General features: G+C 49.5%; 1 protein-coding gene across 1 annotated transcript in view; it reads right to left on the reverse strand.

Annotated features, from left to right (window-relative positions):
* CLPB (ClpB family mitochondrial disaggregase) overlaps nt 1-25,602 on the reverse strand; it is a 158,296-nt gene that overhangs the window by 21,606 nt on the left and 111,088 nt on the right. Inside the window, exon 7 of the mRNA XM_075546224.1 lies at nt 9,422-9,536. Within this exon, the coding sequence (XP_075402339.1) occupies nt 9,422-9,536 (115 nt within the window). The remainder of the gene's footprint in view (nt 1-9,421; nt 9,537-25,602) is intronic.

The following is a 25,602-nucleotide window of genomic DNA, read 5'->3' on the forward strand; positions in this document are numbered from 1 at the left end:
TTCCAGGGACAATAGGTCCAAAGTACGTAAAACAAAGTCTTGCCATCCTTGCAGCCATGAGGTCAGGTACAGGAATCACTGTAAGGACGGCGCAGGACCGTGCAGTCCTTTGTTCTGTTGTGCACAGTCCCTGTCAGTCACAGCTGACTCGATGGCACCTAACGACAGTATGCTAAGCTAGAGCCCTAGTGGCACAACGTGTTAAGCACTGGGCTGCTAACCACAAAACTGGCAGTTCAGGCCCATGAGCTGCTCTGAGGAAGAAAGATGAGGCTATCTGCTCTCATATACATTTGCACCCGCAAGAGCCCGGTGGAGCAGTTCCCCTCTGCCCCTCGGCTGAGACAAGTAGAACCAACTTGCTGGCTAAGCACAAATGGAGCCTGCCACCTTCCTACTTACCCGAGACCCTCCTCCCCACCCAGAGAGGACGGCACTGTCCTCAGATCATTACGGAGCAGGAAACTTGCCCAAGGCACACAGCCAGTGGATGGAGGGTCACTTCTCTCTCTAAGCCCGTCCTCTTTCTCTTTGTTTCTCAAGAAGTTTCATAGCACAAGATCTCTTTACAATGTTAGAAAGCAAACACATCATTGGGAAGGCTACAGTACACCTGACCTAAACTGTGGTATTTTCTTTCTTTTTAAATCATTTTACTGGGGGCTCGTACACCTCATCACAATCCATACATCCATCCATTGTGTCAAGCACATTTGTATATTTGTTGCCATCATTTTCTTTCTTTCTTTTTTTATCGTTTTATTAGGGGCTCATACACTCTTATCACAATCCATACATACATCAATTGTGTAAAGCACATTTGTACATTCATTGCCCTCATCATTCTCAAAACATTTGTTCTCCACCTAAGCCCCTGGCATCAGCTCCTCATTTTTCCCCTCCCTCCCCACTCCCCCCTCCCTCATGAACCCTTGATCATTTATAAATTATTATTTTGTCATATCTTGCCCTGTCTGATGTCTCCCTTCACCCACTTTTCTGTTGTCCATCCCCCAGGGAGGAGGTCACATGTAGATCCTTGTAATCGGTTCCCCCTTTCCAACCCACCCTCCCTCTGTCCTCCCAGTAGCACCACTCACACCACTGGTTCTGAAGGATCATCCGCCCTGGATTCCCTGTGTTTCCAGTTCCTATCTGTACCAGTGTACATCCTCTGGTCTAGCCAGACTTGCAAGGTAGAATTGGGATCATGATAGTCGGGGGAGGGAGGAAAGGGAAGCATTTAGGGACTAGAGGAAAGTTGTATGTTTCATCATTGCTACACTGCACCCTGAATGGCTCGTCTCCTCCCTGAGACCCTTCTGTAAGGGGATGTCCAGTGACCTACAAATGGGCCTTGGGTCTCGACTCCATACTGCCCCCCTCATTCACTATAAGATTTTTTGTTCTGATGATGCCTGATCCCTTTGACACCTTGTGATCGCAAAGGCTGGTGTCCTTCTTTCATGTGGGTTTTGTTGCTTCTGAACTAGATGGCTGCTTGTTTACCTTCAAGCCTTTAAGACCCCAGATGCTGTATCTTTTGATAGCTGGGCACCATCAGCTTTCTTCACCACATTTGATTATGTATCCATTTGTCTTCAGCGATCGTATCATGGAGGTGAGCAATTATATGATTTTTTGTTCTTTGATGCCTGATACCTGATCCCTTTGGCACCTCGTGATCACACAGGCTGGTATGCTTCTTCCATGTGGGCTTTGTTGCTTTTGAGCTAGATGGCTGCTTATTTACCTTAAAGACCCCAGATGCTATATCTTTTGATAGGCGGGCACCATCAGCTTTCGTCACCATATTTGCTTATGCACCCGGCCATCATCATTTTCAAAACATTTTCTTTCTACTTGAGCCCTTGGTATCAGCTTCTCGTGTTGTCTAAGGAGTCCTGATGGTATAGTTGGTTAAGGATTGGCAGGCAAACCATAAGGTCAGCAATGTGAACCTACCCGCCACCACACAGGAGAAAGATAGGGTGTCTGTTCCCATAAAGATCTGTAGCCTTGGACACCCAGTGACACAGTCCTCTTTCTTTTTCTGATAGTTTCCCCTTGAGTTGGGATCGACTCAATGGCAATGGGTTTGGTTTGAGTTTTATGGCTGCTTAAAAAAAAGAGGGCATCCATTTGGGTTGCATTCACAAAACCATGGAGACAGAGCGCTGCACAAAGTCTAAGCACATCTGCAGATGGAGCAGCATGTATGTTGGGCGGGGGAGTAGCCAAGGGCCCGATGTCAAAGGAGAAGGGGCCCAGAAATCAAGTCAATCCAGAAAGCTCACAGTGGTAGAGAGGTGTCTGCTTTCTTTGACGTGTTAAGATCCCTAAGGAGAGACTGCAGAGGTCAGGGGAGGATTTTGGAAGAAGGCTGTACAAGTGGCCAGCACGACAGAGGTGGAGAGACAGGAATGAGTGGGAGTAGAGGTGAGAGAGTTTGGTCAGATGAGGCTGACCTTGAATACCCGTCGCCTTAGGAGTTCAGCCCTGTGTTTGTGGTCTTTCTCACTTTAACCTCTAGTGTGACATTCCAAGAACATACTCCTTCTGAGACTCCTGAAAAGACCTTGAGAAAATGAGAAAATATTCAACTCTCTCCCTGGTCTAGCTCCCAGATCTTCTCTGCGCTTTCTGGCCCGGGCTAAAGGGGAGCCCATTGGACCCACGTGGATGGAGAGGAGAAGTAAAAATCTGGCGGAGGGGCAAGTACCTGGTATATGCACAGAGGAAAGGGGGAGGGAGGTACCACAAAACGGTAGAGGCTAGACTTTGATGAACAGTTCTATTGTGTGTGTGTGTATGTGTGTGAATATGTGTTGGGGTCCCAAAGGTGGCTGAATAAAAAATCTCAGCTACGAAGCAGGTGGGTGTGACCTAGGTTTCGGGTTCAGGGGGTGCCTGGAGAGGTGGAGGTACCCAGGTATCAGCTAGACAGATAACTGGGAGAGATGGGGTTCCTCAGGAGGTCATGTACTTGAGGTTCTGTGCAATACAAAAACGGCCACAGAGGCTGTGGAACTGGATTATGTCTGGGGCCATCTTCCCCTGACTCTGGTCTAATAATGCACCTGGGAGAGAGCTCTTTATAATGCCAGGCAGGACTCACTACGCAGCTGTCTCTGGTCAATTCTGCCAGACCCAGGGCATGAGTCTGGGGTGGGCTTGATCTGGGGCCCCTATGAAACAGGCAAATTGCCAACCATTAAACAATTACAACTTTGGATATTTCTAATAATATCTGAAGAGAATAACGGTCACACAAATGGAGTCCGACAGAGTGAAAAATGGAAGCAGCCTAGAGGGACTGGGTAAAGGAGGGTCTCTGTATGGATGACTGGCAAGGTGGCTGGGGACCAAGGCTGGGAGCCCCGAGGGTCCTGCTCAGGGGCCAGGGTGGAGGGCGGTACAGAGACCTTGAGGCTCCATCTGTACAGACAGAGACCTGGAGGACGTGGCTGTAGGCACTGCCATTCTTAAAGTGGCCCAGGACACGCAGCGCCTTCCTCTCCTAACCCTTTACAAGCCACGAAGATCTTCTGTAGACTTGATTTCACTTGAGCCTTGTTCTGAGCCTATGAGGCAGGCAGGTCCACGGAGTGGATTCCCATTTGACAGACTTGGAGTAGGCTATCTAATCAAAGTTTTCGAGCTGAGCTTTGATCCCATCTCTAGCTGACTCTCAAGCCCGCACCAGTGCTTCAGGAATTTAGAGGAAAGAGTCAGCTCTCTCTTACCACACCCTGGCCTTTTCCAGACACAGTCTCTCTGAGGTCTCCCAACCTAGCCTGCCCAGTCTTTCAACACATGGCCCTAGAGATCCTGTCCCCTGACCCTCTGCTGACCGCCACTCTGAAGGTCTTCTAAGTGAGCAGCTCTGCTCCCTTTCTGGGCTGGCCCACCTCTGCAAGCTCCACATGGGCTCCTTTGCCTCCCGAAGTGCTGTGAAAGTGCCAGTGCCCACCTGGTGTGGGTCCTGGCCTTCCCATCATGCTTTCTCCTGGCCATGTCTAGCCTGGCAGGACCAGCTGAAAGTTCCGCTGTAACAACCCTGATAACCCCACTAAGGCACACCTACCACCACTTCTTTAACCCCAGAGTGTGTTTTCTGGGATGGGGTCGTCTGCCAGGCACAATGGTGGAGCGGGTAAGAGGTAAGAGGATCTAGGTTAAAGTCCTGGCTCTGCCACTCACTAGTTGACTGACTTAAGGCGTCAGAGCCTCAGTTTCTACATGGAATTAATGGGAACAATCATGCATCCCGAGTCAGCCCTAGCTGAAGAGGAAACGAGTTAAAGGAGATGAGAGTGGGGTACGAAGAGAAAGAGTAGTAACAGCAGTGGCGGCAGCCCTTAGATGGATACTTCACGTCTCTCTCTCCATTCTTCTCATAATTGTGAGATGTGTGCGCTACCCCCACTTTACAGAGGACGTTGAGGTCCAGTGAGGGGTAGGGTAAGGGGTTTCATTTGCCTCTGCCCTCCAATGGGGGGAGGTGTGCTCTGAAGCGCAATGGCGTTCCACAGAAGCAAGTGCGGTCACATGAGTTCATGCTTGGTGCTTTGGGAACCATGAAGGGGAGAGGACAGTCTTAAACTCACCCTTGACAGAGAAGATCGGGACCTGGACTCAAGAATTCAGCATCCCCCCAGCTGCTTACTTCTGCCTTTGGATGGAGACTGCTTCTTCTTTCTTCTTAAACTCCGCTCCAGAAACCCGTAAGCATCTGGCTAGCAAACAGGGTCTGTGCCAGGTGCTGGCGAACCCACAGAGAGGTCAAAAACAAGGTTTGTGCTGCGCAGAGAAAGCTGTTCTGAAAGCTGTGAATTCCGGAAGAAAGGAGAGTGCTGGGAGAGGGTGGGAGGAGCCATTTGTGCCTGACTGGCAGTGGCTCGGAAGGCCGAGGAAGACTGAGAGGCAGTCAAAGGCATGGCGGGACATTCCAAGAAGATCTTCTCCTTCCCGTGTCAGCTCAGGGCTCTGTGGCGGGCTGACTCACTCTTCTAGAAAAGTCCTCATCATCTAGTGTGAGTTTTCTTTCTTTACCTAATTTGGAACATGTTTGTCCCATGACTGTGGCATCTCCCAGGGGACCAGTCCTTCCCAGGGACACTAATGAGTGGGAGCCCCTACATGCCCAGCAGCCATTTCCAGGTGTAAGGCACACGGCAAGTGCTCACCAAGCAGCTAGTCTCTGAGTGGGTCAATGCGCCGAGTCTGCTGGACCCTGTGAGAATGGTTCTTTTCTTACATTGCAAGGATTATTCTTTCAATGGCAAACTATTGCAACTGAGTAGTTGACATGTCAAAAACGCCGAAGAGAGCTTCCCTCAGCTCCCCATTGTGCTTGTGTGTATGTGTATTGTGGGCAGAAGTTACCTGCGGTCAGAGCGACACCCCTCCTGAAAGAGGTTGAGAAGAGACTCTGGGAAAAATGTCAAAATGAGCTCGGACTTTATTCACTCTAGTTCAGCATCGTTTTACATACCCGGGGCCCAACCTGGGAAGCCCACTGAATGAGAGGGAGTCCCTAAGCTCTGCGGGAGAAAGGCATCCACACATGCAAGCTAACTGTGGTCCTGAATCCAGGTGGAGGACGAGGGCAGGCGTCCAGAGAAGGCTGAGGCTGCAAAGGGCAGAGTAGGGCAGTCTAGGCACCAAGAGCGGTGGGAACAAAGATAGGGAAGCCAGGGATGGCAGGGCATGTGGGCGGGAAGGTAAGCAGTTTCGTAGGCTAGTCCTGCCACCCCACAACTCACAGATGACCCGGAGTACATTCCTCAGATCGGAAGCCAGGACTCAAAGGAAGGGTCGAGAGAGGCGCAGGGCTTGGGAAGAAAGACCTGTTTGGGACCAGTCAAAGAGGGAAGCGAAGCAGGAGGCAGGATGGTGTGCACACTGTAGAGGCCAGCAGGTGCGGTGGCTGAGCTGCCGAGGGAATAAAAGGCTTCAGAACCAGCTGGGACCTGGTGGGATGGGTGTTGGGACAGTTCTTGGCTTGGGGCAGTGCGAACACCATGGAAGTTGCCAGGTGTATGTGCTGACCTGGTACCCAGGATGGCCTGCCCACGTAAGGGGTCAAAGATCACACAGTATGTTTCAATAATGAACTCTTTCAGTTCGTCATACTCCCAGTAGGAGTGTGAGCTACTAGAGATGCTCACAGATGGACAAGTGGCCACAGCAAATTTGTTAAATCGACTGACTGCACTAAGCATCTACTCTGAGCAATGTGCCCTGCCAGGAACTGGGAAAACAAAACTAATTTGGGGGAATGGGAGTGGACTCTAGTTCTGAAGGTGCTGAGTATAACTCTGGGTTCTGAAACTGCTGTTGCCTTACTGAGGAGGCTGGTGGGGTGCAGGCTGCTGATCTCCCAGGAGGTCAGCTTGCCAGAGCGGGCTCCTCCCTACTTCCCGTGACCAACAGCAGGTCTGGATTCTGGAAGGAGGGCTTCACTTTCGATGCCAAGGCTCTGGTTGTGGCTCCAGGACGTCGCAGAGCAGGGAGCCACGGGGCCTCGGCTGTGGGGTTTGGGCGCTTTATCCCCTCCATTTGTAAGGCGGTAACTGAGCGCCAGCCTTGCTGAGAAGCCCTGCAGCTGGGGATCACACTGATAAATTCACTGTATTACTTTGCACAAATCAATATCCCAGCACTTACCAGGGGTTGATGTGACCGAAATTGGTTTCAGCCAATTCGTGAGGGTAATAAATGGCCATTTATCAAATCAATTCATTCTGTGGCACTTCTCTGGCTGCCCATCCTCATGGTACCCATGGGGTGCCAGGCTCCAGCCCGCCAGCCTGTGTGTGACACGAGCTGAGAGGTCTCACGGAGGCCTGGCCTTCCCTCTCTTTCGCCTCACGTTCCTGGTCCCACTTCCGTTTTGAGCTCCTGAGATACTGCTGGCTTCCTCATTCTCCATCCCCCTACCCCCTGCCCCCCAGCTGCCACATCCCCTGATGCGTGGGCCCAGAAGCCTCTGAGAGCTGGTCACAGAGAATGGACATGACTCTGAGCACAGTGTGATCACTAGCTGCCAGTCCTCTCCACAGGGAGGATGCATACCTCCACAGGGAGGTAACGCAACAATAACGCCACAGCCCAGGGCCCGAGGCTTCTGTACGGTAAGGATGCCTGGAGTCAAGGGCAAGCAACCCCATTTTCCCAGGAAGTCGTTACCCCTGGCCTGAGACAGAGTTCCATGACAGAATGGAAGCTCTGGGTAGAAAGCAGCAAGTAGGACAGACACTCTGAGAGCCCTTAGGAAGAAGCCATGGAAACATCTACTCTAGCTCTGGGCCATGGCAAGGACGGACAGGTGGGTGATACACTCAGTGATCAGTGCAAGACCTGGAATTAAGGCTCAGCCTCAGGTTGAAGGACGTAACTGAGGGCTTGATCTAAAGCGTCCAACTCCAGACTGTAAGCATCTTGAGGACAGGGGCCTGGTTTTAGTCACTGCTGCCTGGTGTACACCATAAAGGGCATGTACTAGATAATGATGGTCCCAGATTTACATAGCTCAGAACAGCTAAGGGACTAGTCTCAAGCGACACAGCTAGTAAGTGGCAGACATGCTGGTTGAGCTTACATTGGCCTAATTCTTTCCTTCTCAATGTCCTTCTCCAATCCCTATTTCTGGGGAGCTTCCTGTCTTCTGGGCTTGAGGAGCCGGTGAGAAGTAGGTCAGATGGGAGCCTGAAGCCTGCTGGGCAAAGACCTGTGCCAGGGCCTGGAGGAAACCCCATCAAGCCAGATGCAGTCGGGCCCGTGCAGACATCAGTCCAGCAGACACTTTCTGAGACCTCTATCCAGGTCATCTGTCTCACCCATTGGCTCTCCTCCTCACTCTTCAACCCAAGAGGGCTCTCAGTCTCCCCTCCTTCCATCTCACACTAGGCCACTGTACAGGAATAAGGGTCCCTAATTCCTGGGTGGACTCACTTCTGGGGACCCACCTCCTGGGTTGTCTCACGTGGTTTGGCCTGAGCAGTAGGCCTTTGAACAGTAAACAAAACAAAACAAAACAAAACAAAAAAACACTCTATGCAGCTCCTGTGGGTGCCCGCAGGCAGCCTTGTGACCGGCTGGCCAGGCAGCCCTGCCCTATGGGCTCCTTTGACTGCTGAGGGGTCAGGCCTCTCTCTGATGGGGCTCACATTCCCAAGTGCGCGCTACCGGTTTGTGCAGAGAATGCAAGTTCGTCTGGGCCAATGTGTGACAAGGGCAGGCATCTTCGATTTTTAGTTATTCTTCTATTTCGGTAATTCTTCTAATTCTAGTTATACCCTAAGGCTGACACATCATCCCCTAATGGCCCAGAAGTGCAAGTCACAGTTTCAGCCTGGTGGTCCCTCGTACCCGAGAGTGGACTCCGGCACTCACAGACTAGCTAGTGGGTGACACCCTGGAGAAAAGCGGTGAGAACATGTGAAGGGGACTCACTGAGACACCTTGGGGGAGTATTGTTCTTTCTTTTTAATTAAATACTTTTATTTGGGACGCTTATATCTCTTATCACAATCCATACATGCAGCCATTGAAGGGGACTGTTTTTCAAACTTCAGGGAGCTCAGTCTCTGGAGGGTGTATTAACGTGTACCACCGAGCCTCATGCCCGGCGTTTGATTCCACAGGGCTGGGGTGAGGCCCAAACTTCTGCAAGTCTAACAAGTTTCCAGCAGGTGTGGATGCTACAGGTCTGGCGACGCTATGCTTTGAGTCCCACTGCCTTTGGGGTGCCCCCTTGTGTAAGCCTGGCGTTGGTCCTCTTCCCTCCCTGCACCCTCAGGGAGCCATGGACCAGTCAAGCTCAAGGTATCAATCCGGTGGTGTGTCCAGGAAGGAGGGCCATCAGACTGGGCATTCCACTGGAGTCTGACTCCCGTGGGACATGCCAACTTCAAGGATGGAAAGAGGCCCTCGTGAGTCATTCAAGGGGTTTCTCCCCAAACGAGACTTGCTGCTGACAAACGATACCAAAGAGTCCTAGCCAGGAGACAGAGACACGAGTTCTAGTTCAGTTGCTGCCTTGCTGTGGACTCCTGGGGGCTGTGTTCCCCCCACAATGTCGGGGGTGGCTAGTGGGCCACTGGAAGAGAAGAACTACATTCTAAGCACAGTACGGCAGGCTTGAGCTGTGGGTCTCCATTCCCTCACCTGTAAAATGGGGACTTAACGGTACTGACGTCATGGATCTGTGTTGGGAATGCATGACACACCATATGTGCGGAGCTTACAACAATGCCTGACACACACCCAACGTTCTTAGCAAATGCTAACTTCGACTGCCTTTAACTATTTCCTTCCACCGCTTGGTGGCAGCCGGCTGGGCATCTCGTGTCAGAAGATCCGGGGCCGTAAGCCCCTGTCAGTTTCGGGGCTGGCCAGTGGCTCACATACTCACCGGCACCCACAGTGGCGATGGCGTTTTCTTGGCCAATGATGTGTTCTTTCAAGCGCTGCTCCAGAGGGAAGCGGCGTCGCTCCTCGGCCTCTCGCTTCCGCTGCTTCTCCTGGTACTACGGGGACAAAGGGACGGTGGCTCAGGAGCTCTGGGTGGCGTGGACCCTCGTTTCATTCCACCCACCAAGCAGGAAAAAAACAAACCAGGCCTGGGTTTCCAGGGGCGCCCGCTGCTTAAGTCTCACTCATGAGCATGGGAGTTGACCCAGTCTCGCCAACTCTTCCTCTGTCACGGCCTTCCAAGCTGAGGCTATTGCTCAGGGGTCTTGGCTCACCCTGTTACACTGCTAGTAAGATAAGTACTGCTAGTAGATTGATTAACCCTTGGCTCTGAAGTCCGACCAAAAACCTGGGCTCAAATCCTAGCTTCGCTTCTCATTAAGATATGACCAGGAACAAGTTATTTCACCTTAGTTTTACTGTCTGTACACTGGGGATTACACATAATTAGGTATGATGTAACTACTTCATTTTGGTAAAGAGTAAGTGCTTAACAAATATAAGTTCCCTTCCTCTTTCTCTTTTAAAACATACTTTATTTCTCGTGTTGAGAATATACACAACAAAATATACACCAACTCCCCCCTTAGGATCCATACAATTTAGTGGCACTGACTACCCAGAGTCACTGCCCTCTTAAGTTTCCAATCTCATCTTTTGAGTGGCTTCTGTCAGTGTGATCCCACACACTGCAGAGAACACGGTGCTCCAGGTAGAGGTTCTTTACCAGTTTAGCTAAACTAGCAACTAACCTATCAATTACACACACTACTGTGTGGAATGTCATGCTGGAAGGGTGGGGGTGGGGTAAGGGACGACTGCGCCCCAGCCCTGGGAGGTTCTGGTCGAGGTTGAGCAAGGCTGGCGAGTGTGGGTGCCGGGCTTGGCCTACATCAGGAGGGGCACCGTGAGGAGGCCTAAGCTTGGTAGGGCCCTGAGAGGGGAGACAGCAGAGACGGACCTTATCCTCAGTACAAAGGTGAGCAGGGGAGGCAGGGACTGCTCTAGGGCTCTGACGTGGTTTGGTCCATCCTGAGCCCCCTTTCCATTCCAGATCTACGGAATCAGAATCTATAGTTTAACGACATCTCCAGGTGACTCTTGTGTTACAAATGTAGATTCTGACTCAATATTACCTAGGGAGGAGAAGCACGTTTTCAGGTGAGGACGTGAGTTCTAATCTGTACACAAATACCATATATACTCGAGTATAAGCCGACCCGAATATCAGCGGAGGCACCTAATTTTACCAGAAAAACTTCATTAAAAATGTGCTGAAAAACTCAGCTCATACACGAGTCTATACAGTACTTCTCTTGGGAGAATCACGTTTTCCTTTCATGACTCCACAGCATGCCGCTTGTGGAGCTGTGTGTGTCTCTCCCTGAGGGCAGGCACGGTCTGCTATCCACTACTTCCCAGCACTGGTCCTGGCACAGTGGGGGCATCAGGCCAGGAGGGGGAGAATGAATAGTGAGTGGGATGGTCTGTGGACGAGGGTCTTGAAGCAGCTGGAAGTGCACGTGGTGGGAGGGAGCCCCATTCCAGGTGGGGCTCCCTGGAGAAGGGCAGAGAGGGTGAGGGAGTGAGCCTAAGGATAAAGGGTTGATGGAGGCTCGAGGAGGGGGGAAGCAGCTCTGGGAGCGGGCAGGGCAAGTCTGGGTCTTCCAGAGGTTTCTTTCCGCTAAGACCCCTGCGACACAGATATTCTTTGAGAAGACAGCGGCCAGGTACCGCCCTGTCAGGAAAGTTGTGGTTGCAGATTGCTCTTGCGGGCAGAGTGGATGAAAAATACCTGCTGCTTGGGCAGTGTTTTCCTGTTACGGTAGTGACCTTGACAGAAGTTAAAAAAAATAAATAGCAAACAATCCAATTTTGGCTGTTGCCATCAGTCTGTAACTGAAAGCTCCCATCAGTCCTGGGGTTTCATATGGAGCAATAATTCGGCGCTGATCCCAGCGGAGCGCCGCTTGCCGCTTGGAATCCAGAGTGTCACTATACAGCTCCCTCAGGCGCCACATACATCACGTAGCTCTGACGACTCCAGCCATATATCTGCCTCCTCCTCCTCCTCCTCCCTGCCCACCCAGCCGCTCTCAGCACTCGGGCCCACTGGGCTGTGAGAGCCACACGTACCAGAGGTGCGGTACTGACTGGCGGCCTAATCAGCGTGTCGTGAGTTGGAAGGCAGGGAAGGAGCGTGAAGGGGCAGGGGCTGGTCGCTCAGGGTTTGTTGGGTCGCTCTTGTTCACATCCCTTCAGAGATCGGTCTCAGAGTGCGCCCGTTTCTGGGCCTCTGCTCACCCTGCGACCCTGTTGCACAAGTTTCCGATGTTCCTACCTGCCTCCAGGTACCCTCCCGTTTAAATGTCCTGTTGTCTGAGAAGCCCCTTGTAAGGCTTTGTGCCTGCCCTGATCCCCGAGACCCCTCTAGTTTACTGTCTCTGCCCACGTGTCCCTCTTCACTCACAGACCACGGTTTAGCCATGCCTGTCACTCCAGCACCCGACACATGAGCTGGCTCCCAAGACTCAATGCACATTGCCAGCTGAATGGAGCTAACAGCCTTCCTGGAGTAGCTGCTCCATGCCCTGCACTTTCTACACACGACCTTGTTTAATTTCTAAGTCGTTGTCCACCTAAACTCTGGCTCCTCTTTTGGTTTATAAAGAAGCCAGGTGGTATGGCGTGATAGCATACCTAGGTTGAAACTTCATCTCATCTACTTCAGAGCTAGATTACACTGGGTGGGGGGATTGATTTGCCTCCCCGAGTCTTGTTATTCTTAAGTGCCACTGAATCGGTTCCGACTTGCAGTGACTTTATGCACAACAGAATGAAACACTGTCTGATCCGGTGCCATCCTCACGATCGGTGCTCCGTTATGAGCCCCTCGTTGCAGCCACTGTGTCAGTCCATCTCACCGAGGCCTTCTTCTTCTTCACTGACCTTCTAGGTTAGAAGCACGATACTCTCTTCCAGAGACTGGCCTCTCTCGATAACACGTCCTAAGGATGTGAGACAAAGCTTGCCATCCTTGCTTCTAAGGAGCATTCTGGCTGTACTTCCTCAAAGGTAGATTTGTTTGTCCTTTTGGCAGTCGATGATACTTTCAATATGCTTTGTCAGTATCACAATTCAAATGCATCAATTCTGCTTCGGTCTTAAACCTATTCACTGTCCAACTTTTACATGTCCAGGTGACTGAAGATTCCATGCTTGGGTCATGGCTTAGTCTTCCAAGTGACAGTCTTGCTCTTTAATGCTTCAGAGAAGCGCTGTGCAGCAGATTTGCCCAACGCAATGCGTCGTTTGGTAGCTTGCCTGCTGTTTCCTCGCTTGTAACACAGGATAATACTCACACCTATCCTAAAGGATTCTTTTAGGAGGCTGCAGAGAATTAAATGAGACATTTTAAAAGTACTTAGGAGAGTCTCTGGCATACAGCAAGGCATATATGTAGAATAAATAGTAGTTGGGCAAAAATGAAAGAAAAAGACATGGGTAGCGGGGTAAAAGGGCACTAACTCACCCCAGGGGAGTGTAGTGTTTATATCTCCACAGGGAAAGAGGAACAAGACTTTAACCTGGTGATGTGAATGTAACATACTGGCACGATGCAGGGAACCAATAGAGAAGTTTGAAGAACCAGCCCAAATACCAACTACGTGGGTAGACCCCCACCCCCCACCCCACAGAAGAATTCACTTCAGAGGACAGCACTGAAGCTACAGCTCAGAGAGGGACATGACTGATCTGAGCACACAAGAGCAAATGAAGGGAGAGGAAGAGAGAGTGGAACACATCCTGGCCCACTAAGCTCTGAGGACGATATTCCTGCTCAGAGCAGCCAATGCACAGAGAGGACCATAGGGCCAGCCCCACTACCGAGACAAGAGGTCCATCACTGACCCACAGTGCTACGGGGAACAACATTGGAGACACAATGCGGGAATTGCGTCCGATCTGATCTCACCACACTGAGGCGAAACACTAAGGGTGTGCAATAGAACAGCAAGGGGAACAGAGCATTGAAGTCCCCAGGGAATACCGAAAATAGACTGAGGGGCCAGGGCAAGGTACCCCATCAGACTCGACCAATTGGAAAAAACTTGTTAAAGTCAACAAACAGACCCTGAACTATTTACAGGCTTTTCTTTTCTTTTTTGTCGTGTTTTCTTTTGTTGCTTTGCTTTGCTCTGTCTTGTTTTTTTGTGAGTATTATTATCTCTGCAGGTCTACCTAGATAAGATAGATGGGATAAACAATCTGGAGGAGAAAACAACGGGACCGATGGTTCCACGGGGGGGTGGAAATGGGAGAGGGGGAGGTGGGGGAAAGGAAGTGGATGTTAACAAACCCAGGGACAAGGGAACAATAAGTGATCCAAATCGGTGGTAAGGAAGATGTAGGAGGCCTGGTAGGGCTTGATCAAGGGCAATGTAACCGAGAGGAATTACTGAAACCCAAATGAAGGCTGAACATGATACTGGGACAAGAGGAAAGTTAAAGGAAATAGAAGGAACTAGGAGGCAAAGGGCATTTATAGAGGTCTAAATAAATGCATATACATATGTAAATATACATATAGATATGTATATCTATAGGTTTAATATATTAAGGTAGCAGATGGACATTGGGCCTCTACTCTAGTACTCCCTCAATGCAAGAACACTTTGTTCTATTAAACTGGCATGCCATGATGTTCACCTTCCCCACACGATCGCTGAAGACAAAGCGGGTGCATAAGCAAATGTGGTGAAGAAAGCTGATGGTGCCGGGCTATCATAAGATATAGTGTCTGGGGTCTTAAAAGCTTGAAGAAAAACAAGCTGCCGTCTAGGTGAGAAGCAACAAAGCCCACATGGAAGAAACACACCCGCCTGTGTGATCACGAGGTGTCGAAAGAATCAGGTATCAGACATCAAAGAAAAAATAATAATTTCGTTGTAAATGAGGGGGAGTCCGGAATGGAGACCCAAAGCCCATCTGTAGGCAACTGGACATCCCCTTACAGAAGGGTCATGGGGACAAGATGAGCCAGTCAAGGTGCAGTATAGCATGGATGAAACATACAACTTTTCTCTAGTTCTTCAATGCTTCCTCTCCCCGACTATCATGATAATTCTACTTTACAAATCCGGCTAGACCAGAGGCTGTACACTGGTACAGATCAGAGCTGGAAATATAGGGAATCCAGGACTGATAAACCCCTCAGGACCAATAATGAGAGTAGAGCTACCAAGAGGATAAGGGGAAGGTGGGGAAGAAAGAGGAAACGATCACAATGATCTATATATAATCCCCTCCCTAGGGGATGGACAACAGAAAGGTTGGTCAAGGGAGCTATCGGACAGTGTAGGATATGACAAAATAATACTACTTTATAAATTATCAAGGGTTTGTGAGGGAGGGAGGGTGGGAAAGGGAGGGGAAAATGAGCAGCTGATACTAAGGGTACAAGTGGAAAGCAAATGTTTTGAGAATGATGGCAACAAATGTACAAATGTGCTTGACACAATGGATGTATTATGGGTTGTGATAAAAGTTGTATGAGCCCCAATAAAATGATTTAAAAATAATAGTTGGGGCCACATAAGAGGCTTGCACAGTACTTGGCCCTCATTAGACTTTTGATACATGTCAGTTCCCCTGTTCTTGACTGACTACTAGTAACTGTTTCACCCATTGCTTTTTTTGAGGAAACCCTTTTTGAGGGAACCAGCAAGGTTACTGGAACCCTTAAAATTAACTCACTCTTCCACATGGCGCTCTATAGATAATAAAGTTGCCCTGGTTCAGGCAGAAGCTAGGAACCCCGCCTACTTGGGTGCCAGGGCTGGTGAGAGCCCTGCCTGTAGGAGCCCCAGGTCCCAGTGTGCAGTGTTGACACTCAGGATGCCTCTCCTGCCCGAGAAAGCCCATCTCTAGCTGTTAGTTTTTCCTCCATGATAAGGATTCTACTTCTAGCTACTTTCCATCCATTAGCCAACCTTCCTAATGCTGCCACCCTTTAATATAGTTCATCATGTGTGGTGAACCCACCCAACCATAAAATTATTTTCGTTGCTACTTCTTAACTGTAATTTCGCAACTGTTATGAATCGGACAACCCCTGTGAAAGGGTCATTCAATCCCCCAGAGGGGTTGTGACTGACAGATTGAGAACCGCTGCATTAGTCTGTGGGGCCACAGGAAACCTGTCTTTTTCTTTGCCCCAACACAGCCCCATGTATTTTACTGCACTTTGTTGATTTGGGTATGAACGCCGTGGCCTTCTTGACTGTCTTAGTATTCTTGTGACTGTATTAGGCAAGGGGAAGGGCCCTTGACTTCCATGTGTGTGTGGGCAGGGAAAGGTTTGGGGGAACTTTTTTAGATGGTTCAGGAAAGGGTTGACTGATGGTCTACATCTCTGAGCACTTCCTAATTCCCCACAAGCCTGACACCTAACCTCTGAAAATGGATCAGACTTCTTAAGGAAACTGTTCAGGAAACAGAACTAAAGTACCGCTTCAGATTCTTTCCCCCCATTGTTTAGCACTGAGTTTGTATCAGACAATGTGTTCAATAAATGGCATTTTGAGGCACAAGCCATGAGACTAGTCTTGTGCAAGGCCAGCTAGTGGAGGAACCTGGAGAAGGCCAACACTCGCCTATGAATACTGTGCTTGGGGGAGAGAGAAGGGTAGAGCAGGCTACTCCTGTCCTCACTCTTGGAGGAAAGGGGAGGAAGGCTATGAGGACTGACGTCAAGGCCCTGCTTAAGTTTGGCTTGATTCCACTAGAAGAGAAGAGAGGGCAGGTGACCCAGTTAGCAGAACGAGGGGACACGGGGCTGAGAGGCACTAGGAAGGTGCCACCCAAGAGAGCAGACATGGGGGAGTGATCATCTGCTTGATAAAAGCCACATGCAATTAGCTTCAGAAGCCCTCACCTGGAGCCGGCATCCACCAGCTCCGCAAGCTACAGCTCGACTGGATAATCATGGCCACTGGCTTCCATCAGTCTTGATTTAATATGGCACCCCTCCTGGCTGTGAGTGCATTTACAGGAAAGGGCTGGGAGGCCACGGCGAACCCTCACTGGGCTTGCTCACAGGTGGGTGGCTGGCCTGAGGGGCTCTGTGGGAGAGGGTTATGGAGACAGGGGGAATGGCAGGCATCCCTCAAGGAGCAGGTCCGACAATGAACCTAGCAGTGTGTTCACCAGCTGGGGGAGGAGTGGAGGTGCTGGGGACTTAGGATGAGGTCATAGGCAAGAAGGGGATAGCTACAGAGGAGGAAGGGGTGCAGGGCCAAGTCTCTCCAGGGAGCAAGGGCAGGTCGGGCTATCAGAGTGCACCTCCCCACTTATAGACAGACACCGATATGCCCACACTCCTGACTCCCTGACTCAGACCCCAACTCCCTGCACAGTTGGGGCATCTACCATGTCCTGAAGTTGGTGAGGACAGAGAAAAGTGATATCAGATCATTAACTTTTAATGTCCAGGTGAGAACAAGGGTCTGGTGTGTGGCTGTGTGACTGCGGAGGGCCCCCAGAGTGAAGGGCAGATTTGGGGTGGAGAAGATGACAGAGGGTGCAAGTATCACCAGGTGTGATTGACAGTGAGGAGAAGGCGAGAGCCGGGACGCAGATCCTTTTGGCATCCCGAAAGGCCTTGGAGGTATGGGAGGACGCACAGACAACCCAGGGTGGGCAGGAGCGCAGGGGGGTGCTTTGGGCAAGGCAGGTTCTCACTGAAGTGGAGATAGAATTAGTGTTTGGTAAGAGGCTCGTGAAGGGCTGGTTTTGTTTGTTCTCAAGGCACAAGGGATAGGGCTGGGAGAACCAGGGAGTTGATGAACCAGGAAGTCTGAGGATGAGGATAAGAAAGGAGGCTATCGTAGATACTATGTAAGGACACCAGGAAGGTTTGGGGGTGGGAGTGGGTCAGTTGGCTGGCAGCAATGTCCAAGAGAATGAGACCTGGTCATTGAAAAAGTCGCTTTTAACTAGACCGCCTGCTTTTCCACTCAACCTGGGCCAGATGGGCTGGCTAGTACGGCACTTTACTGGCATTTTCACTGTACGAAGGGCTTCGAAAATTCATAGGAACAATTCCATTACCTTTTAGTTTCTCCACAAACTTCTTGAGGGACCCACTTGTAAAAAGTAGATCTTTTGGATGTTTTCACTATGCTTCTGTAACTGGCTCCTGTTCCTGAACTGCACATCCTCTTCATTCTGTTTCTCTGAGTGGCAACATCGTCTGTTCATTTGCAGGCCTCCAAAATGTAGAGGTTGCTTTCTATCTCCCTTCCCTCAGATATCATCCAGCTTATCACTTACGCCTATCAATTTTATCCACTGAACATCTTTCTCAGTCACTCATTGTTCTCCATAGCCCCTTATCATCCATGACCACCACCACCAAACTAGCTCCCTCCGCCTCATGCCTGCACTCAAACAATCAGCCCCGACCACTGCGATCCCCACACAGCGGCCATACGCCAATGTTGCAGAATGCACACTTCCATCACGTCACCTATATGCTAAAAGCAATTTAAGACTCTTACTGCTCTTAAAGACAGAACTTCACTTGCAGTTTACCCTGCGCTCCCTCTTGCCCTGCTAGTTCTAGACATATGGGCTGTTTTCCCTAATATTTGCTGAGTTCTCAACTGCCACTGGGCCTTTGCACATGCTAGTACCTTTGTCAGCAATGCTCTTCTCCCTTGGGGTTCAACTCATCCTCTTCCCTCAGGTCTAGTTCAGTCGCCTTATCTTAAGAGAGTCTTTTCTGGCCGCTCTGGACTCATTTCCTAAGCTCCCCAAGCATCAGCCGTGGTGGCCAGTGTTAAGCACGTAGCAATGGGAAGTGTGAACCCATCAGCTTCTCCATGGAGAAGACCTGGGCCCAGCCCCCATATTGACATGCAGCCTAGGAAACCCTGTGGGTTAGTCCCCTTTGCTCTGCACGGTCTCTAGGGTCAGAACTGACTCAAGGCACACAAGAACGCAGTTGCACCACCCATCTCTCCTTTGTAGCTGGACATGATCCATTCAGCTGGGCATTATTGTGGTGATACTTACCTCTCCCACATAGCTGCAGGCGTGCCAGGAGGTCAGGCCAGTGGCACTGCTGGCTACCACTGTCTGCTGGAGTCCAGCTTAGTGGGTAACTGAGTATCTTAACTGAGGGGTCACTGAAGCCTTTTCTAGGAGTTCTGTCTCATCACTCCAATGCACTGATTTCTCCTTCTCTGGGCCTCATCTGGAGTGCAGAAATGGTACCGTTTCACCTCTGATTCCCCTATCGCTCAGTTAGTCTCCATCAGTCCTTATGCTGCCCTATGCTAATATCCCCAGACCCACTGCCATGAAGCTCTGTCGAACTTCCCAAACGGTCGATCTTTATGGTGAATCAGTTCAGTGCTTAGCCTTCCATGCCACTAGGGCTCGTTATGGATATAAAGCTTGGTTCTCTTCTCCCTAAATAGGCTTTAAACTCCCTGAAGGTCAGGAACAGGTCTTATGTGCAGGGAGACAGGGTTGTGGCGTGAAAACTCCTGGTAAGCTCTGGAGTCAGAGTGCAAGGTCTAGCATTCCGCATTTCTTACTTGCTACTAGTTGAGCCTCTTCAGCTCCGTTCAGTGAGGATGATAATGGTTTCCACCTCATGGAGAGTAAGGAATCAAAGTCTCAAACCAAACCTATCACCGGTGAAGAGACGCTGACTTATGACGACCCCAAGTGTTAGCGGCGAACTGCTCCATAGAGTTCTTAATGGCTGTGACCTTTCTGGAAGCAAATCGCCAGCACCGCTGGGTGAGTTTGAACTGCAAAGCTTCAGGTTAAGAGTCAAGTGCAAACAGTCTGTGCCACCTAAGAAACTCAAGGGTTCAAATGGTTGCATCAATGGATGCACAAACTAGTGAGTGAACGCTTGTGAACAAGGGGCCATTTACACAGTCTCCAAGTCTTTCCCTACAAAATCGTTACTAATTATAGAGGGGAAAATGATAATGGAGAAACCTGCAGACAGCACTTTCAGTGGTTAACGTTCTATCGTGCATTCGAGACAGACAGGCATCACGTGCCTCCTGCTGCCGTTTCTGCGGCGTTCCCACCAGAAGTGAATAACCGGAGCTGAATCAAGGGAAATGACAGACAAACCCAAATTGAGGCCCAGTCTGCAAAAGAACAGCTTTGTATTCATTAAAATGTCAAGGTCGGGAAAGAGGCTGGGAGCTGTTCCAGAATGAAGGGCTAGAGACATGCAACCAAATGCAGCCTGGGGTCTGGCTTTTCTTCTCCTGTGAGAATGAGCTTGGCTGTTAGAAGAGTTGCAAGACGCCCCAATAAAATGATTTTTTTAAAAAAGAAGAGTATTATTGGAACAACTCGGGACATTTGAGTAACATCTGCGGATTAGTTCAATCAAAACTACCTTGATAATGAGACTGAGCTTATATAAGAAGACATGCTTGTTTTTTAGGAAAGAGGCATAAGGGGTATTGTATGTGAGAGACTTACTCTCAATGATTCAGATACATGTATCTGCATGAAGACATGTCTATATGTATGAGAAAATAAATGTTAACAGTTGGGAAATAAGAGTGAAGAGTTTACAGGAATTAATTTTACCATTCTTGAAATGACATAAGAATAAAAAGTTTAAAAATATATAATAATGCTTACTACCCTTGGGGGATGGGTGTCCCTGGGTGGTGCTCAACCACTCCCTAACCTAAAGGTTGGTGGTTTGAACCCAGTGAAGAGACAGACATACACACACCTGACAATCTGCTCCTGTAAAGACTCCAGTTAAGAAAACTCTATGAAGCTGTTCTATTCGCTAACACACGAGATCACCATAAGGTGGAAAGGACTCGGTGGCAAGGAGTTTGGCGTTGGTTTGGGGGATGAGTAGTGACTGCAAAGAAGCTGAAATGGGCTTTTGATTGCTTGTAATTGTCTGTTTCTTGACTGGGTGTAAATGAGGCTAAGTAAAAAAAAGCACCGCTTCTCAAGTTCAAATTCATACAAAATGTGTTTAAATAGGTCCCTGTGATCAAGTTGGTTATAGACACATTCTTTCAGTAATATACTTGTCCTAGTATTATTAAGGTGTCTTAAAATTCCTATAAAAACATGATCTCCCAGGGGATCTACTGGGTCAGTTAAATTCAAGGCAGAGAGGTCAGCTCAGAAGGCTACGGCGATTGTTTCCTAGGATCCCAAAGGGGTCATCCTGATAGATTTTCTAAAAGGACATAGGATGATCACTGGGGCTAATTATGAGCTGATACAGAATATTGAAAACTGCATTGGTAAAAGACTAGGAAGATGGCACCAAGGAGTCCCCACTGCTCCCCAAACGCCCCCATGACAATGTCCCTGCTCATTCTCCTAGGAGCAGCATGGGCTGTGCTATGAGAATTTTATTGGGAAGTCTTATCTCATCCACCCTATACCCCTGATCTTGCCCCTTCAGACTTATTTTTTCCCCCAAACTCAACATTTAAATGGAACATGATTTCGAATGCCTTGAGTATGCTGAAACTGCTGCTTTGATATGGCGTGATCAGGCTGCACAATTCTTTGGACAAGGGTTAGAGAGATGGAAACTCTATCTATAGAAGTATATAGAGCTAGCTGGAGGATGTGTTGAGAAACAGCAGCTTCAGGTTTTGACATTTTGGTTTAATAAAGGCTCCGTGATGCTATAGCAAATTTTTTTTGACTTATGGCAAATAGTTTGTAAAAATGCAGTGAGCTGTATATCCATGTACACGTCATACCAGTATAACATAATTCAATCTTTTTTTTTTTTAAGTTCAAGAGAGAGAAAGCACAAGCCTCACAAAGCACGTAGCACTGTGTTTGGCTCATAGTCAGTCTGCAGTGAAGGTTAGCTAGTATTGACTCCCCATGGGGCTTCGCTCTGGGCTGGGTATTTGGGGAACTGGCACCTGCAAGAAGCTGCACAGCAGGAAAGAGGCTGAGCACGGCAGGGGCAGGACTCAACTATCCCCTAGGAAAGGAGGGACATAACCCCTCACCATGCCAGGAACTTTAGCCCTTCTCTCCTGCAGGGTACCCCTCAAGCTCTGATGGGAGGGCCCAGGCTCTGAGCTTGGAGTAGAGGCCCAGGGGATAAGTACATCCCCAGCTACCCCTGAAGCAAATAAGGAAATATAGAGATAGGAAATGTGCTTGTGATTCTGTCACTGGGATATGCAAATAAAATATATATGATAGGTCTATCTGCCTAATATTCCTGCCAATTCATTCTCTGGGTGTGATTAAAATGAGCAATAAATTCCTCGTGAGTCTCGGCGGAGTGAGGATCCGGGAGTGGAGAAGCAGGCTGGCACCAGCACGTCCCCCTCAGCTGAATATTCATCATAGAATAGCGCTCCATATTTTTGTTTTATCTGCCATCATGTGCAGAGAGATATATGTCGTCTACCTCTCCTTCGTGTCTTAGTTAAGACATGAAAATGGCGTAAGCTTTAAGTGTTAAACTCTCCAGCTACTGAAATCTTTCAAAGTGGAATCACAAGCTTCTTGCTCTGCGGAGCTGGCATGCTCATCTGCCTGGAGGTAGCCCGCAGCTTCTCAAGGCCCCCACCAACTCTGCGTGGACCACTCTTCAGGCACGAGCCAGTCTGTGGGTGTCCTGCGGAGAATGCCTGCTTCTTCCGGGCTAGCTGCAAGCTCAGGGGATCGGCCCCCATCACCTCACTGTGTGCCTCCCCAGCAGGGCTGGGGGTGAGGGGTGGCAGCTGTAGCACCAGGACTGCTGAGAGAAGAGGGACCAGCAGGGAGGAGAAAGTCACTCAGGACACTTAAGTCTGACAGATGTTCTCGGGTCAGTGACACACATTTTATAGGCAGCATGTAATTACAAATGATGCTTGTGGTTGGCGGTGGATGAACCCCTAAAATAATTTGCCTTTTAAACCTTAAACCACAGATATCCCTTGAAGTCTTCTTAAAGTGGAATAGTAGCTTAGCTTAACTGGGGAGAAAGAGCTGCCCCACTGTACAGTACATAAGCAGACTGAGCATTCTGCTCTTTTAAGAACTATGTGCAAGGAATCACGTGGATCGCAGCAACTGCAGAGACGAGACAGGAGCCTGGGGGGCAGTGTGTGTATGGTCACTCAGAAGAGGAGGGGGGGACTGGCTGTATAGCTACACCAGCATCACCCAGTGTACATGCGGAAATCGTCAAACTGGGGCATGTTTTGCTGTGCATATTCTCAACAACTAAAAAATGAAATATAAAAATGATGCTTCTGAAAAGTTTTAAAATGCGAACATTGTTAGGAAATAATATTAAGTGAAAAAAGAAGCAAATTCCAAACACATACATAGGATCCTAAGTTAAACACCTGCAGTGGGTAATATAAAGGTCTGCCAGGTAAGGATACAGCAAGTGCAGTAGGGGCCGGTAGGGCCTGTGGTGGGAGAGTCCCTGCCAAGGCCTTACATGCTAATGATCGAAAACCCTGTGAGACTCCTGGAGTATACAGCCAGGTGTCAACCGTGTTTAAAAAGAGAAAGAAAGCATGTCTACATAAATACATATACTATGGCCCAGAAAAGACAATTATAGGACCATTAAGAGGAAAGCTCTGGGTCAAGTCCTTGTAACAGTCATTTAGAATAGCTTGATTTTATCTAAATCACTTGCTTTCTATCTTATAACTTCGGTTTCTCTGTCTATGAAATAGGGGCCATAACAGCTACTTCAGAGAGTTGCTATAGGATGAGAGAAAATAAAAAGAAGGAAAAAGCAAGCTTGGCATAATGCCCAGCTACCCTCAATACATGGTAGTTATGATTATTAACAAGTCGTTGTTATTAACAATATTAATAATGGTTCAATCTAGGGAGTAGGGCTAACCGCGTTTGTATTAAGTCCCCTAATCCCTCAGAGGTGTCCTTCCCACTTCACTCGTCTGCTTCCCCATCAGACTGTGCACTTCGTGAGGGTGTACTCCTCTGCCTTCCTTCTGTACAGCCAGGTGGGTGCCATGAATAAATATGCATTCAAATGATTGGATTCTGCTCAGTGTCCTTTTGACTACTTTCAGGTTTTCGGTAATGAGTGCACATGACTTTTACAAGTATAGGAAGACGTGACTTCAGAGGGGGAGGTGAGGGTGGGGAGCCTGAGTCCCTGTGGAGGGCAAGGGGAGCCAGATAAGATCAGAGCAGCAGGAACCCAGGTCTAGACAAAGAGTCAGGAAAGGGGGCTTCAGGCTGGCCATTATGTTACAGCTGCAGGGCCCCCTCAGAGAGGAGCAGCTGCCTGGAAACTCTGCCTCACAATTTTGAAGACGTGTTTTGTTTTTGCTGCTTGGGAAACATTTTTAAAAAGCTGAGTAGAAAGCAGGGGCGACCAAGTAGATGTGAGGCAGAGCTGACGGCCGGATCCCATGGACAGAATCTGCAGGGACAGCAGAGCAGTTGGGGAGAGGCCAGCTGACCCTGCAGGATGGAGGAACTCCAGGCTGGGCACAGAGGTTGGCTGCAGTTCAAATGGCGGTTTACTTGAGAGGCTACAGGGTCCCTGGACTGGCTTTATGGGGTCCTTTGGCTTCTAAAGGTAGCCCCTGCCGCTGAGAGACAGCTCTTCCCTGTAGTTGCCGCCCGCAGCGCCTGACCCTGCACTGGGCTTTGCCACTGAGTAACTCCCATCCCCTTTCACACAGCCGGTCCTCCACCTCCTTTCTAGACCAGACATTTCTGGGGCCATCAGCCTGTCCCGAAGGCACAGGGATCCAGATCCTCTTGTTACCCTTACCGCCCTCCTCTGCAGATTCTAAGGGCTCTCTGTTCTACTAGGTTACGGTGTCTACCGCTGCCCTGGGCGCTCCACCCAGGCCGACAGGCCCACGGGCAGCACTGTCATTTGTTCCCTCTGAAAGGAGAGCTGCACCAGCCATCATCATAGCTTGCTTAGGCTTCCTCAGCAGCCCTTGTGCCGCCCGCCACCTGTGCTGCATGGACCAGTGCCCGCACTGCCACGCCACCTGACAAACCATGGGTACTTTGGACAAGGATTAGTGCGTGTCTCAGGGGACAGCAACTTAGCAGCCTCTGAGACTATTCAAAACCGCGTTCAATCATTTCCTCAAGGCGCTTGGGGAATCTGGTCTGACTTCTGGGTTGCTTCCGGAGGTGGAAAACCTGAGTGAAGGGAGGCAAGCGCCTCCCCTCTGGATTGAGTAGTTCTGCCCGGTCCCACAGAAAACTACTCTGAGACAGTGACCAAGGGTCCCACGGAGACAAACATTGTATGGCTGATGCTGGCTCCCAAATGATTTCTGGCTCTCCCTTGCTAGGCACAAGGCAGGAGTTTCACTCTCCTGCCCACCTTGCGATTGGGTAGGAACATGGCCATTAGATATGAGTGGCAGTAAATGGTTCCGGTCCCAGTTGAAGCATTTGGTCACACGTGCAAAACCTCCCAGACCATTCTTTTGCTTCTGGAAGCCACTGGTGACACGCTACATGTGGCTGCTGTCAGTTGGGGTCCTCGTGTGCCTATGATGAGCACAGCCTAGCCCGACACCCTGCCCGCCTGCAAAGATACATAGCAGAGGACAAAAACAAATCTCTGTTGTTTTAAATCGCTGACACTTGGGGTTGTTTGTTATCACACCATGATCGACTTTCTCCTGACTAACACACACAGTTACGTAGAAACCATGCAGTCCAAGGTTGCCGTTTCACAGTGGCAAACTGAGGGTCACTGAGGGGCAGTGCTGCCCAGGCAGTCAGGTAGTCAGTGCGCGGGTGGAGCTGGGGGCAGAACACACACCTTCTCTGTCTCAGTCCAGGCAGCCGAGCTCTTACTCAAGACACAGAGAATATTTGCCACTAGGTGGGACCTGCCACACTGAATAATCTCCAGGCACTTTAGCCAACGGACTGACAAGAGACTCCTTGAGGCTAGAAAGAACTCAAGACTAAGAATCAGAGAGGAGCTTTCCCCATCCCAGTCCTGCCCCTGAACCCACCACGTGACCTTGTGCTCAATACTCTGTTTCAGATTTGATGTGATTTACTTGGGTCAAGAGTAAGCCATATCCCACCTCTGGGCTCCAGTTTCCCCAA

Source organism: Tenrec ecaudatus, chromosome 4, assembly GCF_050624435.1.
Source record: "Tenrec ecaudatus isolate mTenEca1 chromosome 4, mTenEca1.hap1, whole genome shotgun sequence".
Lineage (NCBI taxonomy): Eukaryota > Metazoa > Chordata > Mammalia > Afrosoricida > Tenrecidae > Tenrec > Tenrec ecaudatus.